Source organism: Microcebus murinus, chromosome 18 (genome assembly GCF_040939455.1).
Source record: "Microcebus murinus isolate Inina chromosome 18, M.murinus_Inina_mat1.0, whole genome shotgun sequence".
In the NCBI taxonomy this organism is placed as follows: domain Eukaryota; kingdom Metazoa; phylum Chordata; class Mammalia; order Primates; family Cheirogaleidae; genus Microcebus; species Microcebus murinus.
This window is the reverse complement of record NC_134121.1, coordinates 15,655,580-15,674,270: the sequence shown is the minus strand read 5'-3', so window position 1 is coordinate 15,674,270 and position 18,691 is coordinate 15,655,580. Positions and strand designations below refer to the sequence as shown.

Here is an 18,691-nt window from a genome sequence, read left to right as displayed (position 1 = left end):
CATTTATATAAAATTTTAGTAAATTGATGTAAACTGTATGACTCCAACCACCTGATATTTTGGAAAAGACAAATCTATAGAGACAGTAAAAAGATCAGTGGTTTATAGCGACAGGAAGCAGATCAGGGCCAGAAGTTATGAAATTGTACATACAGTTTATTTTACTTCAGCAAACCTTAATTACACCTGGATAACACTGTTTTCTTTAAGTACACATGGAAGTCAGCAAATATGTAGGTACTTTTACAGAAATGTTACAGAGGTAAAAGCAAATTCCTGAGACCCACCAAATCAAGGACTTTGGGCTTGGATCTGGGATCCAAATTCCTGCTACAAATCCTTAGCACCAAGTGTGTAATCACTGGTATTCAATAAAGCAACTCGGTGACAGCAGACTTCTCACTTACATTAAAGCTTAATAAGCATTCTGCTGTGAGCTACCATAAATTTCAAAAGGCTTTGACTGTTGGGGAAGTTTTCGGGCTACCTTGAAATGAACTTTTCCATCTTGGATAATTCTGTCAACACCAGTGGCACCAGAAGATGAAAAGCAACAACATTTAAAAATATTGAGAAGTTGTGAAAGGCTTCCTACATGTTGCTGGGACACAGAGAGAGAGCTCATGTGAGTGAAGAATGCCAGTATTTACAGCCCCTCTGCAGCAGAGCTGGAGCTTGCCTGTAAGAGTCCGGACTTCTGTGGACATCCTGTTTCTAGTACTAGAACAACAGGAAAATACCATTAGGTTCTATTTTCATCAGTACATGATGCTAACACACACACACACACACACACACACACACACACACGCAGACAAAAGAATCCCAATGGTCAGAGTCCTCAGCTGGTAATTAGTGAAAAGGTCAACATATTCCTTCAGTTGTGGCCTCCACTCAAGGATTCTAGTTATAAATCTCCATGGCCTTCCACTACTGCCATTTCTCAGTTCTCTCCTATCTTCCATGGAATGTACTAGCACAACTACATATTTAATATAGACTGTATATATTATTATATTGTATGTGTAAGGTAATATAGCATATATGATTGTCATATGATGTTTATAATACATATGTTTCTCATATATCATTTTAAAATATATTACATATATCATTATTAGTCTTAGTAATATTAATTATATACTACACAATATTAAAAGTATTATTAATTATATAATATGTAATATATATCACACATATACAACATATATATAATACACAGTATACATATATAATGTAATCATTTATAAAAAACTAATGAGGAAAGAGGAAAGCCTCCTGGGCTCTGTGTATTACTCAGTCCTCACAACATTTCTATCAAGGAGACCTTCCTGTCCCCATTTTGCCACACAGAGATGATAAAATACTTGCTCGATTCATGCCAGAGAGTTTTTTTTTTATATAGTCCAGATTTTTGTCTTCTTGTGCATACTGTTGTAGACATAACTTAAGCTCACTGCTATTATTCCTCACTTAACAGCCCAAACTGGCTTGAAGATCTCCCCCATTCCACCCTATCCCAACCCTGCCAAAGGAGACTGCCCAAGATAGCACTCCTTTCTCATCATGGTGTTTCCCTACCCTCAACCCTCGGACAGCTCTCCATGGCACATAAGGACATTTTAGGACACCCCTACAAATCACCTTCAAGGTCCCAAGCTCTTGGCTCTTCCTTGTATCCCACAACCCTATAACTTGCACACAGTACAACCACACCAGAAGGTTCTCTAGTCCCTAAACAGCTTACACTCTCCTCTGTTTCACACTGCCTCCACCTCCTCTTCCTAAGATATGCATCCCATTCCCAACTCCCATATCTACCTGTTCTAATCCTACCTGTCCTCCAAAGATGCAACCTCATCCACAAAGCCTTCCTAAAACTCTTCAAGAAGAAGAATCTTTTCTGTGCTCACCTAGAACTTGATATACCCATGTACTTGTATCTTACCAGACCTTGTCTAGTACATCATTGTTTTGCACATAACTATGTCTTCAAGACTACAAGCTCCTCAGGGCAAGGACAATTCCTTTCTGCTGATTAAAAAGCTCCTCATTCTAGCACAGTTCTTAATACAGCATAGGTACTCAAATGTTCCAGGAAATCATTAGTGGAAAGGCAGCAGGAACTTCCCCCACTGAAAAATTTCATATATAAATTGCAATTGTGGTGGATACAGAGGTATCAGGGAAAGAAGAAACACATTAAACAGTAAACTGCATTTTATTTACCAACTTTAAACTTAGCAACTAAACATATTCTTTTCAAAATAAAGCTATAAATGCACTTAAATGGGTACCTTGCATTCTCTGTCTTCCTAGCATTCTCAGCAAAAACATATATAAGCACAACTACAAGTAAGAAGTGTGGATTGGCCAGGAACACTGGCTCATGCCTGTAATCCTAGCACTCTGGGAGGCGGAGGCAGAGGATTGTCTGAGGTCAGGAGTTTGAGACCAGCCTGAGCAAGAATGAGACCCTGTCTCTACTAAAAATAGAAAGAAATTAGCTGGAACACTAAAAATATACAGAAAACATTAGCTGGGCATGGTGGCACATTCCTATAGTGCCAGCTATCGGGAGGCTGAGGCAGGAGGATTGCTTGAGCTTAGGAGTTAAGGTTCCTGTGAGCTAGGCTGATGCCACAGCACTCTAGCTCCGGCAACAGAGCGAGACTCTGTATAAAAAAAAGAAAAGAAAAGAAAGAGAGAGAGAGAGAGAGAGAGAGAGAGAGAGAGAGAGAGAGAGAAAGAAAAGGGAGGAGGAGGGGGAGGGGAGGAGGAGGAGGAAGAAGAAGAAGAAGAAGAAGAAGAGGAAGAGGAAGAGGAAGAGGAAGAAGAAGAAGAAGAAGAAAAGAAAGAGGTGTGGATAATTACATGATCCCAGCTAAGTAGCCTGTGGGAAAACAAATAAAAATATTATAAATTCAAGAATGAAAGATATTCTATTCTCTATTACTTCCATATATGGTAGCACTACAGCAAGTAAAAAATTACATCCAGGGAAATGGTGATCTCTTAAAAAAAGAAATCAGATAACACTCCCCTGCTTAAAGACCTCTAATGATTTTGTGACACACTTAGGAAAATATCAAATTCCTTACCCTAAGATTACAAAGCCCCTGAAAATCCTGCTGGGACTTGCACTCAGCCCAACTCCTGCTCTGCCCACCCCTTCAGCCCACTTGACCACACTAATGCCAAGACCCATCTCTCTCAGGTTGGGCTCTGCCTGGTACCTCTGCCCACTGCTCTTCCTCCGCGTCTTCACTTGGCTGCTTCCTTCCATCTTTCAACTTCCAGCCCAAATCTCATCTGCCTTGACCACCTAACTAAAGGTTACAAACCACCACCACCAGCAGCACCACAGTCTGTCTCCACCACATCATATTGTTTAATTGTCTTTATAGCACTGATTAAAACCTAAAATTATCTGCTTCTTATCTTGGCTGTTTAGTGTCTGTCTACTTGCACTATAATCCCCATAAACACACAGTCATCTCGGCCACTACAATTCTAGAACAGTGGCTGGCATATGGAAGATGCTCAAAAACATTTGTATCTGCCTGAAGTGCATTTTACCCCATGAAGATGAAGATGTACTTTTTTGCATTCTCTAGATTGCCTGTCCCTCTGGAACTATGGATTAGTTGAAAACACCAGGGACTTGGAATCTTTAGATGTGTGTCTCAATCCTGATTCTGTCATTTATTTGCCTTGTGACGTTGGCAAGGTCATTTAAAATTGAACTCTAGCTGCAAATTGTTCAAACAGGGCTTCTGCCATGTATCTTAGAGCAGAGCTTTGCATACGTGAGGTGCATCAATTTGGCTCTCAGTTCTTCCATATTCTGAAGTTCTTTCAACAAAAAGTTTCTTTCTCCTCAGGAATGATGTTGCACAAGAAACAAATGTTCAAGCTTAACATTCATGAAGTAAGAGAGTCACATAAATGATTCCTGAAAGAGAGAAATGTCTCCTTTTGGGGCCAGGAGACTGAGTAAGGAAGAGTAAAATCCAAACACTTAACCCTCAGAAAACTATGCTCCAATTAAGATAACAGCAATAATAATTAATACTCACAGTGAGTGCTATATAAGGGTTTACCATGTGCCAGGCATTGCTATTAATCTTCACAACAATCCTTGAGGGCATTACCATAGTTATTCCCATTTTACAGATCAGGACACCCAGGCACAGAGAGGTTAATAACTAGGAAGGCTGTCAGTGGCAACAGAAACACAATGATGACCACAGATGAGGCTCCTCTCACTCCATCTTCCACACTTTTCTCAGCCTCCTCACCCTTCCTCTCCACACAGATCTCTGCTTGTTTGTCATCTTCCTCTTCTTCCTCTAGCCCACTCTGGAGGCATAATGTAACATATTCTGCCCCAAGGTGACAACACACCAGGCCACCAGTGAGTAGCGTGCCAGCAAGACTGTGCAAAACACATGGAGACTTATCTCCCCTCCCAGGGAGCCCCCTCGGCCATGCCACAGTAAAGCACAGTCTCATCTACTCCCATCTCACTCCTGTCCTCCAAGGATGGCCAAGTATGCATAATCTGAACACTAGAGCGGGAAAGCACTTTCCAACCAAGGAAAAAGGATCCGTAACTGCTTCCAATGCTTACAAACCTGCTAGAACACAACTCCAGGAAATTAAGTCACTACAGTGACACTGAGCTACGTGACCACACACTTCAGTCAAATACTAAGAAACGGGAGAGCTAGAACGAATGCTGAGATTAATTTTCCTATAATAAATGTTTTAAAAAAAGCTTTCTGGGAGGCAGAGCAGAGTTGGTAACAACAACCTTATCCCATGTCTTGAAAGTTATTTAAAAAAAAAAGAAATCATTAAGAAACAAGGCTTTGAAAACATGATTTGAAAAAGTCACCTAGCTTTGGGAAGAACTAGTGATCTACTTCATTACTTTCTTTCCTAATTTTTCAGATTCAACATTAGAAATTCTCAGGTGTTTCAAGAGATATGACTGCAGGAGTGTGGAGAAAATTCCAGTAAAAATAATATCGCCATCCATATCCTCAAAATTTGCTCTGGGGAATCAGGCCACAGCTGTTAGAACTGCAGATCTGCTGAAGTATGAGAGGAGAGAAGGGTCTGCTGTTTGTTTACATTTGACTTTTCTATAGGAACATAAATACCATCTGATAACATTTGTAGGCAGAGAAAAAAGCTTGAAAAAAATGTTAGTTTTATTAAAGACAAAATAAAGACCATGAGATGAAAAAAAAATGTTTTTCCTTTAAAAAGAAAAAGACGGGCCAGGGGTAATGGCTCACACCTATAATCTTAGCACTCTGGGAGGCTGAGACAAGAGGATGGCTTCAGTCCAGGAAAATGAGGTTGCAGTGAGCAATGATGTTGCCATTGCACTCTAGCCTGGGAGACAGAGCTGGAATGTGTCTCCAGAAAAAAAGAAAAGAAAAAAATGAATTAATTCACTGCCTACTTTTAAAGAAGCCGTTTTTGATTTATCTGTGAAAATAATTTCCAAACTCCATCCTTCCACCAAATATTTATTGAGCACTTACTAGATGTCAGATTCTGTAGAGGTGATGCCTGCCCTCAGGAGCTTACAGTCTAGTTAGCAAGACAGTTGTTAAGTAGGAAGAGATTCAAAATCCTCACTGTGACTATGACAAGTGCTATAAAGGAGGGACCCAAATGAACTTACAAAAGGGAGTTTGGCCTAATGAGGCCTGAAGAGGTGAGAATAGAGGTGAGATTCCAAGGTAGAGGCTAACTAGAATTTCATGATTCTGTGTTGGAGTTTTGATATGCATCACCAAATCTCAATCTCAGTAGTCATGGAAACACCCCTGGGAAATACATGAACTTTATGCAAAGGTAGCTTACCTAGAAAACTCTAGGACATTATAAATTTCAAAAGTAAAATTTTCTCCCATCTATAGGAAGATAAGACAACATATCCTTACCTGAGGAAAAAAGTACTCATCTTGCAAAATCATTCACTACCCTAGTAGACACAAACAAGTGTTACCCTCCAAATACACATATTTTTCAAAACATAAATTTTCTTGCCAGCCTGATGAGATGATGGCACCCTCCTCTGGTAAGAGCATTGTTTGCAACCTGGGCAATTCTAAATGCACAAGTGTTTCTAACAGCACAGATTTAGGACAAATGCACCTCTCTTCCCAATCTAAACTTGGCACTATTAGAAACATTTGATGAATACTCTCAGGTGGCAAGGGTACCTGTAGTGAGTGAGACACTCGGCCAACAGCAATGGGACAATAGATCAATCTTTTTGCTATATTGCACAGGTCAAATGAAATCCTCAGTGCTTAGATAACTTGAGGAGGTAAATATGGGAAGATGTGGCATGCTATGTAAAAAGTTTTACAGCACTGTTACATTCTTTTCCAAATAGTTCCACTCATAGCCTCTTGATTTCCGGTAGCCCAGATGAATTTATCTCAGAATCTGCTAACTCCCAGCATCACCAATGAGGCACTGCAGAAGTTTAAAGAATTTGACCATTTCGGTGTGGGGAATGGGGTAAACCTACAACTAATAGAAGCAGAACGTGCTGTATGGCGGAAGGTCACACTTATAGCCCTGGCTTGGGGGAGGCAAACACATTACATGTAACCAAAATGTTTGTTATCCCCATAATATCCTGAAATAAAAAAATTTTAAAACAAGAATTTTAAATTTGAGAGTCATCATGCACCAGGTACTATAGACATAAAGATGAATTAATCAGTAGCTTGTACCAAGGACTCAATGTCTAGTAAACGTCTCTAACCATAGCATTAGTATTAAAAAAACAAAGTCCCTATGTTGGTCACCATGTTTGCACTGCTTCAATTTCTTCCCCATATCAAGACTTGTGGTTGTCAAGACAGAAGAAGGATATATATATATATATATATATATATATATATATACACACACACATACACACACAATAAAGTGAATAATCTGCACAATAACAGAACTCAGCAAAAATAGTTTGAACCACGTTAATTCCTCATACAAAAAACCTAGTATATTTCTTGAAGTTCTAAGGATGTTAACTCTTTGGAATAACTCACTTTAATTGTGTACATTCTATGTGCCAGGCACTAATTCCAAGTACATTACAGATATTATCATGTTTAATCCTCATAAGGACCTTATGACAGGCTTAATGATAAAACTGGGGCAAATATTAAGAAGTGAAGGAACACGTCTGAGAATCATGGCTGGAAAGAGTGGGGCCAGTTGGAATCCCAGGCACTGTGACTGCAGGGCTCCTATTCTGCACCACTACATACCTGTCACTCTCTGGAATAGCAGGTCAATGTAAAGTGGCGACAAGTAGTCAGGGTGCTACTCACAGCTCCTATAGTGACAGAGTATGATGTCCTTGTAGTGAAAACAAAGCCAAGGATTTTTGCTCCTTTCACTAAAGCTGCCTCATCTGTCAACAAAGAGTTTGTATGAGCAGGAATTGAGCGAAGGTATAACATTGAAGTTAATTTCATATAGATTGCCACTGTCCAGCACTAAAATGTCACGTCTAAAAACTTGACTTTTTTGACCCAAATGCACCTATCTGTCCTTCTAGGTGCTAGATACTGCTCATGAAAGAGGAAATTTGGTTAAATAGTGCCTTTTTCAGCTGCACTAAGATGATTTTACCAGACTTTCAGTGAAATGTTTTCCTACTCTTCATCAGGATCTTGTCTGGTCTCAGAGCCATTGACAGCACATCCATGAAATATTGTAGGGCCTTGACTTTACCTCTCCTAAGTTACTGGTTATCACCAAACACTCTGAGCCCCAGGTTATCCCAGAGTTTAGGGCTGGGGGACCAGGAGCCCCGGAGCTGTAGAGAGGCTCAGAGCTGTTCTGTAGCACAAATGCAAGACATGTAAGAACTCAAGGGCAGGATGAAAGCAGCAGCAGTCAGGGGTTCAGTGGCAGCACCCACCTCCTCTGAGACCTCATGACTCATTGGGCATGATGGGCTATGTGTGTTTGACACCTATTTGGGGAGGATGCCTGGTAGATTATACTCTTTCCATCTCTCTCAGGAACAACAGGGTGGCACATATGTAACAGGGTAAAAATTCCCTTAGGTATCTTCCTGTGGGCTACAAAAAAATGCACAGAGTTCATGAGTCCTTTTCAACTTTGGCAACATGAAAGTTACATATAGTCTGTAATTTGTGCCAACTGAGGTTTGACCGCAGGTACATTAAAATTCAGGCACCAGCCAAAAACCATATCGCATATTCAAAATGTGTTTGTGGAGAGGCTGCCAAGTTCGGGAAGTGATTCTTTGGGTAGTGTAGACATTTTAACAACTTTGATTCTGCCGACCCATGAACATGGTATGGTTTTCAACCTGTTTATGTCCTCTGCTTCCTCAGTGTTTGATGGTTCTCCCTGTAGCGGTCGTTTATCTCCTTTGTTAAATATATTCCTATTATAATATCAACATCATTTTTCACAGATATAGAAAAAAATAATTCCACGTTTCGTATGGAACCAGAGAAGCCCCCGTGTAGCCAAAGCAATCTTAAGCACAAACAACAAACCAAGAGGTTTCAATTTATCACACTTCAAGCTATATTACAAGGAAGCCTATAGTAACTAAAACAACATTGTATTGGCATAAGAACAGAGACATAGGCCAAGGGAACAGAACTAAGAAACCAGATATAAAACCATCCTCATGTAGCCATCTAATCTTTGACAAAGCAGACAAAAACATACACTGGGGAAAGGAATCCTTATTCAATAAATGGTGCTGGGAAAATTAGATAGCCACATGTAGAAGACTGAAACAGGATCCGCACCTTTCACCTCTCACAAAAATCAAATCACAGTGGATAACAGACTTAAACCTAAGGCATGAAACTATAAGAATCCTAGAAGAAAATGTTGGGAAAACTCTTATAAACATTGGCCTAGGGAAAGAATTTATGAAGAGGCCCCAAAGGCAATCACAGCAACAACAAAACTAAATAAATGGGACCTAATCAAATTAAAAACCTTCTGCACTACCAAAGAAACTATCATGAGAGCAGACAACCTACAGAATGGGAGAAAATATTCACATGCTACACATCAGATAAAGGGCTGATAACTAGAATCTATATAGACCTCATGAAAATCACCAAGAAAAAATCAAAGACAAGTGGGCAAAGGACAAGAACAGAAACTTTTCAGAAGAAGATAGATGGCCAACAAACAAAAAATTCTCAACATATCTAATCATCAGGAAATGCAAATCAAAACCACAATGAGATATCACTTAACTCCAATGAGAATGGCCTTCATCAAAAAGTCCCAGAACAAGCAGGACGGTGGCCATGGAAGTCGGAATCCGCTAAGGAGTGTGTAACAACTCACCTGCCGAAAAAAAAAAAAAAAAAAAAAAAAAAAAGTACCATACCATAAATGTTGGTATGAATGCAGAGAGATAGGAACACTCATATACTGCTGGTGGGACTGCAAACTAGTATAACCTCTGTGGAAAGTAATATGGAGATACCTCAAAGAGATACAGGTAGAACTAATATTTGATCCAGCAATCCCATTACTGGGCATCTACCCAAAAGAACAAAAGAAATTCTATTAAAAAGACATCTGCACTAGAATGTTCACAGCAGCACAATCCACAACTGCAAAGATGTAGAAACAACCCAAGTGCCCATCAATACATGAGTAGATTAATAAAATGTGGTATATGTATACCATGGAGTTCTACTGAGCCACAAAAAACAATGGTGATATAGCACCTCTTATATTATCCTGGATAGAGCTAGAACCCATTCTAAGAAGTGAAGTTTCTCAAGAATGGAAAATAACCACCACATGCACTCACCATCAAATGGGTATTAACTGACCAACACTTAAGTGCACAGATAGTAGTAACATTCATCAGGTATTGGGCAGGTGGGAGCAGCGAGGAGGGGATGGGTATCTTCACACCTAATGTGTACAGTGTGCACCATCTGAGAGATAGACATGCTTGAAGCTCCCAGATGGGGCAAAAGCAATATATGTAACTGAAACATTTGTATCCCATAATATGTTAAAATAAAAAAATAAAGGTAAAAACAACAAAAATTACAAACTCAAAGCTTATATGACAAAAAATATATATATGTATATTCATTTAGATATCATGGGTGTTTGTTATTCTTTTTACATTTCTTTATTCTTTTCATTTTTCTGCTTTTCTCAAACGTTTTAAAATCTAAAAATAATACGATAATGGTGTAAAAAAATGAAAAAAAAGAGGAACATATTTGTATAAGGAAAATAATCAACATTGCCTATTCCTGGGGTAAGGGCTTATAGGTAAAATTTTCACTCCAGACTTTTCTATATATTCAAATTTTCTACCATGAATGTCTTAAAGAAATAAAATATTTTGCTGAAGCTTTAAAAAAGAATGAAAGAACATGCAATAACTTAAAAATGATTTTAAGTGTCAAGCTGTGTCCTACTAAATTCCTACTACATTCCTCTAACAAGTAAAACATTGTACTCAAATTGATAAGACATCCTGGGAGAATGACAGAAGCAGAGAGCTTCCTGGTAGAGAACACAGGGAGGTTCGGGTAGGGTGGTTGCTGTGCCCAGAGGGGGCAAGGAAGCTCTGTCCCCCATCCAGCCTTGCCCTGGGCAACTCTTCCATTTGGCTGTTCCTGAGTTGTGTCCTTTATCATAAATGCTTTACTGAGACCTGTGAGTTGTTCTAGCAAATTATCAAATCTGAGGGGGACTGTGAGAACCCCTCAATTGTTCACCAAGTTATTTGGTGCAAGTGGTCTGGAAACCCCATTTGCAACTCACATGTGAAGTGAGGGCAGTTTTGCGAGACTGAGCCCATAAACCTGTGGGGTCTGACGCCAGCTCCAGGCAGTTAGTGTCAGAATTGAATTGAACTGTAGAACATCCAGTTGGTGTCCGAAGAGTTGGCATCAGAACTGGTTGGTGTCAGGAGAGGGAAGAAAGCCCACACACCCCTCCTCCAGGACATTCCTCCTACCACACGGGGTCTCAGGGTCTTTCATAGAGTACTCAGATCCCTCTGGTCATCCCAGCTTTTAGTGCCGGGCTTTCCACTTCTGGTAAGTCTGATGTTAGAATGTCCTACAGCAGGTGTGTAGGCCACTGAAAAAAAACACTAACACCTAATATATTTAATGATTACGAAAAGCTTTTGTTGAATTTGATGTCCCATTTAATAGATAAATTCTGTGATATTCCATTTAATAGATAGACAAATTGAGGCTCAGAGAAGTCAATCAGCCACACAAGGAGTGAGCGTCCATGTAACCATGAGTGTCCACATAACCATGGGGCCAGCCTAGGTAAAATCGAGGCATCTCTAGACACTCTTGGTGCTATTTATTACACAAAAGCAAATTGGTTGGGTAATGTCACTCCTCAACCTGGAGACCTTGGCCTTTGCTGATTGTACAAAAGAGGAAGAAAGTGTGGGCCCAGCTCCCTGAGGCCTGGCTTTGCAGGGATAAGGCAGGGGCTGTTCTGCTTTCAGGCGGAAATGCTTACTAGCTGCGTGTCTGGCTGCTCACAAAGCACAGAGACCCCTGGGATGGAGACAAATACTTCAGTGCCCCTTGGAGTATGGCAGGATAAGCTTTGGGGCTCAGGAAGCCCCCAAAACCATGAAAGCCTGGGAAGGGTGCTCCCTGGCCCAGGTCTAATGTTTCCCCCTGGCAGGCGTAGGGGCCCCACCCATCCCGAGTTCCTGGGCCTGGGCCCCACACCCGAGTGCCAGGAAAGTCTGCGCCCTGGGTCTGTGGGCAGGCTCTGGGTGCTGGGCTGGTGGAGGCCTGTATGAACATGCATGCACTGTGTGTTGTATGGTCTGCACCCACTGCAGCAACAGCCTGTCTGGGCCTGAGCCGCTTGCAACGCCTCCTCTGGCCACACCTGCCATGGGTTTCCTCTTGGTGACGTTTTCTTCCTGCTCTGGCTGGCTAGGGCTGTGGTCACTGGCTGGTGTCTCAGGGCCAGGAGAGATCTGAAGAGACTGGGGACCCTGGAAGACCACCCCTGTCTTGCCTCTCCCCTTGCCCACCTCCTTGCCAGCCTTGCAGCTCAAAGATTAATCCCAGGAGTCCAGAGCCCAGGAGAGAGAAGAATCTGAGGAACACAGAACCGTGAGTGTCACCCACATCTGATCACCCACCCTCCTATTCCCCCTCCCAGGCCCTGGGCCCCACCCTAGTACCCCCATATAACCTGACTTCTTCCAGTGTCTCCCAGTCCCCTCCAGGCTCCTCCCTCCCAAGACTTTTCCTACCACTCCCTTCCCTGACCGCCAACACCATCTATTGGCAGATGCCCTGGGGTTTCCAAAACTGGGCTCTAAATGCTGAATAGGAGTTTACCAAGCCAAGCTGAGTGAATCCAGTGGGAGTACCACAGTGGGAGATGGTAGGGGCCAAGGCAAAGGAGACCACTCTTCTCTGTCTGCCTGATGCCCCTCACCACCCATCCACTTCCCCTGCCCCCTGAACATCCTCCAGTCCCCCTACTCTAGAACAGAGATGGCCAGCAGAGCCCAGTTGGGCTATTACTTGGAGCTACTGAAGAAGGAAGAGCTGAAGGAGTTCCAGCTTCGGCTGCACAATGAAGAACCTTTCCGGGGCTTTTCCGGTGCGATGGCAGTTCCACCAGAGAAGATGAGTGGCATGGAGGTGGCCTCATGTCTAGTGGCTCGGTATGGGGAGCAGCGAGCCTGGGACCTTGCCCACCACACCTGGAGGCAGATGGGCCTGAGCTTGCCCTGTGCCCAGGCCCCCAAAGAAGAGGCCTTGTTGTTAGGTGAGAGGATAAAGGGCCCCTCTGTCTGCTGTAGTCTCCTGGCCCCAGCTACTCCCCCCGGGGTCCCCAACACCACCACTGAATCCACACTGCCATATGAAGCTCTGGGCAGTGACTTGGGACCACCCTGTCTAAGGGGGAATCCAGGCCCCAGACTAGGCTGGAGCTGGGGCACCGTTGCTGGGCCCCAGAGCCCCACCCCTTCTTCTGTTCATGTGCATTCCCAGGCTCCCTTGTGGTCCTCACAGTGCCTGGGAGGGGGATGATGGGAAAGGTGGGTGTGGGCTTCGGGCCCTGCTCCCAGGGGAGAGGACTTGCCTGGCATTGTAGTTACAGGCACAGACTTGGGAATCAGGCAGAGGCAGGTTCCAGCCCTGGCACTACCACCCTGAGCAAATCACTTTATTGCTCTCTGCCTCTATTTCTCCAACTACAAAGTGGCAGAGTAAGAGCCCACCTTCTTGGGCTGTGTGAGGGTTAAAAGAGCTAACCCCTGTTAAACATTCAGCATAGAGTCTGATATGTAGAAAGTGCTCAGTAATTGAGAGCTCTTGTTGCTATTGTTGCTGCTGTTGTCATTAGTACTATTAGCATCCCTGGGATGCAGAGGCTCTTAGTCCCACATGGGAAAAGAGTAGTGACTTACACAGGGAGTAGACTTAGAACCAGGACAGATATGCAAATTTCCTGGATCCCAGACCAGTATCTTTAGCCCAGCAGTGTCTATCAGAGCATCGCTCTTCAGAGGAGCCCATGGAGGAGACTGCAAAGGGCAGCAGTGGGTTCACTCATTTCTCCTGATCTCTCTTGGTTGAGACAGAAGACCTGCTTAATACAAAGAACCCTGGCCGCAGTCTCCTGTCTCCTGCCCCTACCCCTCTGACACATCCCCAACCTTTCTGTCTCCTTCCTGCAGATGACTTCCCCCCATTCCTCTCCTTCTCAAGTACACCCAACCTGGAGTCCCCCAGCCAGCCCACCTCCACCGCTGTGCTAAGGTTCTGTGGCTCTGAGTCCCCGGGGCATCCCCAAGTCTCAGAAAGGAAAAAGATTTTAAGATGGCTTCCTGACACATCTGGACACCCATTCGGAGGTAAGGCTTGCTGAGTGGGGCTGAGAGCCTGGGCTAGGGCTGTGAGTCAACCACTGGGTCTCCACATGTGTGACTGTGTACCTGCATGAGGACCTGGAATGGGGGACAAGCAGAAGAAACATGGAGGATCCAGGATGGGGTGGTGAGAGCAGAAGGCCTCAAAATATCTTTCAGGGACTTTCCAGTGCTGAAATTATATCCCTCCCCATTTGACCGATGGGGAAACTGAGACCCATGTAGGTCAGGTAGTGGGTCTCACCCAAGTGGGTACCATGTGTGACATGGTCCTTGCCTCAGCAGAGTTCAGCTTCCAATCTTGGTGGGCTCTGAAGACCCTTGGGGTGAGGGTGGTCCAGATGTTCAAGAGGATTGTGTTCTCCAGATGGGCCCCAAGAGGGGGACAGGCTCATTTCTCAGTCCAACCCAGTTTCCTCACCAGACTTCTCTTATTTTGTTCTCTGCCACCCTGAATCACCCAGACTGCAAACCTCAGCTACACCCTTGTCCTCTTCCTCTTCTCGTGACAGCATCAAAGTGGTCACCTCTTCCCAAAGCAGAAGGGCCAGAGAATGCAGCTCATTTGTCCAATCTCCCACAGCATTTAGTAGCAGAATAAGGGCTAGAACCTAGAACAATCCATTCTTGGTGCAGTGATTTTCTCCTTACCCTGCTGCTGCTTTGTGACAGTCCTACCCTTTTTCTTTCCCTTCCTTCTATGCCCATTCTCACCCCTCCACCCCCATGCCCTGGCAATTGTGGTCACAGGCTCAGACTCCTCTGCCCTCAATTTTCACCCTAACTTCACCAGCTTGCTGTGTGACATGGAACAATTCGCTCCACCCCTGTGTCTCATTTTCCTCCTCTGAGCCTTCATATTACTCAGTTTTCACTCCTCATGCCACCTCTCGCTCTACAGTACAGAATTTACATCTCCTTGAGTACTGCACAAGAAATCCACTTGTAGAGAAGTCCAAGTGCTTGATGTAAATTCTACTGAAGATGTTGTAGGAGACGAGGGTTAAGCTACTCACATCTCTCCCCACAGAGGGGCCCCCTTATGCCCCCACCAGCATTCTTCTCTCTTCCCCCATGTGGTAACCCGTGTTACTGGCTCTTCCCTGTTCTATGCTCTGCCCTCAACTTTCATAGCTCAAATTTCAGTGCCTAGCAAAGCAACACCTGGCAGTAAAGACAAACCACCCTCCCTAGAATGCCACTTAGTAACTATTTATTATTATTTGAAATGGGGAGCTCAACTCTTAAAGTGGCTTAGAAAGGTCCTTCTACTTCAAGCTGAGTGTGGTGGCTCATGCCTGTAGTCTGAGCTACTTCAGAGGCTAAAGCGGAAGGAACACTTGCGTCCAGGAATTTGACCCTGCAGTGAGCTATGATGATGCCACTGTACTCTAGCTCAGGAAAGACAGAGATACCTTATCTCCAGGGGCAAAAAAACCCATCTCTTTCTACCTAATACATACTGTTCACCCTGTACTCCCACCAAGAAGTTTCAGACCAGCTACTAAGAGAATAAAATTATCTCTCTACATTTACATGGTTTTAAAAATAGTATTACTAACACCCATCTCACAGGATTGTTGTGAGCATTCCAACCATATGCACCTAAAATAAAATAGATATTCAGTAAATTGTCATTTCTTTCCTGTCATTCCCCCTCCAGAACACCTTTCCTCACTCCTCTACCAAGCTCTTCCAAGCTCCCCAGACCATGAGTCTCCAAGCCAGGGGTCACCCAATGCCCCCACATCCACAGCGGTGCTCAGGGGCTGGCAATCCCTACCTCAGCCCAGCCTAGGACCCAGAAAGCAGGAGGCTCCAGGAACTGAGTGGCCTCTGGCTGAAACATCTGGAAACTTCCACACAGGTAAGACCCTGCTGAGCTCCTGGAGAGGGGTGGGTAAGGCAGAGGCATGGACAAAGAGTTCCTTGGGGGTGCAAGTTGGCATGCTGAACACAGAAGATCTCGAAAACATCTGAAATGTCTCTCCAGAAATCCTACTATTGGAGTCTCTCCATTGGACCAAGGTACTGTTTCCAGGAAGCCTCTGAACATTAAAGTGTAGGTGCATTTTCCAACACAGGAAACACATCACTTAGTTTAGTGGACAGGCACTGGCCTGGGGTCAGGAGAGCTAGATTTCATTTCCACTGAGCTTCTCACCCACTGGGCAGCCTAGAGCAAATCGCATGCTGTGTCTGCTAGACATTCTCTATGTTAGGCCCTGGGCCTGCTGCTACACTTGCACTTGAGTTTTACAACCAGCCCATGAGACAGATATTGTTATTATTCAACCCTGGAAATGAGAAAACTGAGGCTCAAAAAGGGAAAGTCTCGTAGTTAATAGTGTGGAGATGCCTTCACTCTCTCTGACACCACAATCCACACTTTTAACTCATATATCCTGCTCCCTCTGCCACAGGTACACAGGCCCCTGATGCCATGGTCTTAACCACTGAACTGTACTGCCTTTCAATACTAGGAGTTGTCCCCTTTGAAATCTGAGAGTTGTTATGTTTAAAGGATTTCTTCTGCACCTAGCTAGGAGTAAAGTTGTAGAATTCGTGGGCCTAATATATGGCTTGGGCTCAAAGTGTATCAATCAACTTATTTAGTCACACCATTTCCCATTCAAAGAAAGAAAAGAAGGAAGAAAGGAAGGAAAAAAGGAAAGATTAGAGACATCTTACAGAAACATACAAATGTAATAACCTTACTATAACAGAATGCAATAACCTTAAAGTGAAAAAAGCAAGTAAGAAAGCCACGAGGACTAATCAGTTGCTATAACTTAAGTTTCCACTGGTTGTGAGCATCGCAGAAACCAGGACAAAAGGGGAAATATAATGGGTTACATAATACCTATTGCTCAATAGAAGAAAAAAGACCAATTCAAGAGAAATACATTTTTCCCTTAGAAAAATTCTAAGCGAATTTTTCAAGTGAAGAACTTGAACAAAATTACATACATAATATCAGTTTCATACCAAGTACAGAAACCATGTCATATGATTTTTGATATGTCAAGAACAAAGGTAGGAAAGTGTGTTTGTGTGAAAGACAACATAGTAAATGTATTAGGCTTTGGTTTCTCTGTCACAACTACTCAACTCTGCCCTCATAACCCCAAAGCAGCTATAGTTAGTATATAAACCAATGGGCATGATGTCTGTGTTCCAATGAAATTGTACTTACGATGCTAAATTTTGAATTTTACATAATTTTCATGTCATGAAATATTATACTTCTTTTGATTTTTTTCAACCATCTAACAATTCTTAGCTTGCAAGTAGTACTAAAACAGGTGGCTGGCTATGGTTGGCAAACTCCAGCCAAATCCAGCCAATCACCTGTCTTTGTAGATTTGGTTAGAGTTTGTCAATACATGATCAAAAGCATGATATTAAAATGAAACTCATTAGTGGTATCAGGTGTAAGGGTAGGATTTTTAAAGTATGACTTGATATAATAGGATTTAGATATGTGGCATGGTAATAGAGCCATGAAAACCAGGAGGTTTTCGAGACTGTGGCATTAAGAAGAGCCAAGCCCTCCAGTGGCACCTCAGCCAAACACAGTCTGAGCAGGGCAGACTATGGCCATGACCCCACATGGCCATCCTGAGGCTCGTAGAACATTTTCACATTGCCAGAAATGTTCCCACAGGAGACAATAAAAGCAGAGCTATAGATTATGAACTCAGAGGTGGGGTGGCCCTCTGAACATCCCAGTCTCAGCAGCACTAAAGGCATGAACTGACCCCACACTCTCCACTCTCCCCAGATTTTCCTCAGCATGCCTGCAAAGGTAGGACAGGTAACCTTGAACTATGGAGGCCCAGTAAGTTTCCCAGGGTGAACAGGGCTTCAGCACCCCAGATGAGTCACTTGTATCATCTCTAAAATTCCACTAAGGAAAAAAGTGAGAGGCACTTGAGATATTGGGAAGGAAAAGTAAAGAAGGGGTTGTAGCAATTGTTCTATTTGGAATCTATGATGGGAGCCTGAGGTCCCTCCCTAAGGGAAAGACCCATCTGTGAACTCAGCTCCTCACAGTTCACAAGGCATCTTCCCTTGTGTCTCAGGTTAGGCTCCCTCTGAAACAGACCCTGAGGCAAGATTTGCTTGCAGATAATTCACTGGGGAGGAGAAATGAGAGAAGGGGGGAGAAAGGTGCACTGTGAAGCAGTTTACCCCTGTGAGCAAGTGAGGTTCATGATGCCAGAGATGTCTGGGAGACAGTGAGAACATATCTTGGGTTGTCAGTGTTGGGGACAAGGGACCCTCATCCATTGTCCACTGAGGACTCTTCCTGGAGTCTTACCTCCCCAGTGTTTCTGGCCCACCCCACTTGTGGCCCTCAGATAGATAACCACAGGTGTTGCAGATGGACACTGTCGGCACGTACTGCAATGATGGGTGCTAAGGGGATGCTGTCAGGACCCAACAGCATCTGCAACACAGTCATTATCTCCTTCACCCCTGAATGACCTCCTCCAGGGATATCTCACAGTCTCAATTTACAGATGAGAAAACTGACGTTCCATGGAGCTAATGACCCAAGTCATGGCCTTAATGGGGACAGAGACTTGTGCATGTTTTGTTCACTCTTTATCACCAGCCACTAGAACAGCACCTGCCACATAATAAGCCCTTGATAAATATTTGATGAAGGAAAGTCAAACAAGGAGAATGATTTGATTCAGGCAACACTTGAACTGGGATCTTCCA

At 43.4% G+C, this 18,691-nt stretch overlaps 1 protein-coding gene across 1 annotated transcript in view; it reads left to right on the top strand.

The window, feature by feature from the left end:
• The first annotated feature begins 11,939 nt into the window (after positions 1-11,939).
• NLRP1 (NLR family pyrin domain containing 1) overlaps positions 11,940-18,691 on the top strand; it is a 46,536-nt gene continuing 39,784 nt past the window's right edge. Inside the window, exons 1-3 of the mRNA XM_075994214.1 lie at positions 11,940-12,852; positions 13,769-13,945; positions 15,624-15,827. Coding sequence (XP_075850329.1) covers positions 12,576-12,852; positions 13,769-13,945; positions 15,624-15,827 — 658 coding nt within the window. The 5' untranslated portion in view covers positions 11,940-12,575. The remainder of the gene's footprint in view (positions 12,853-13,768; positions 13,946-15,623; positions 15,828-18,691) is intronic.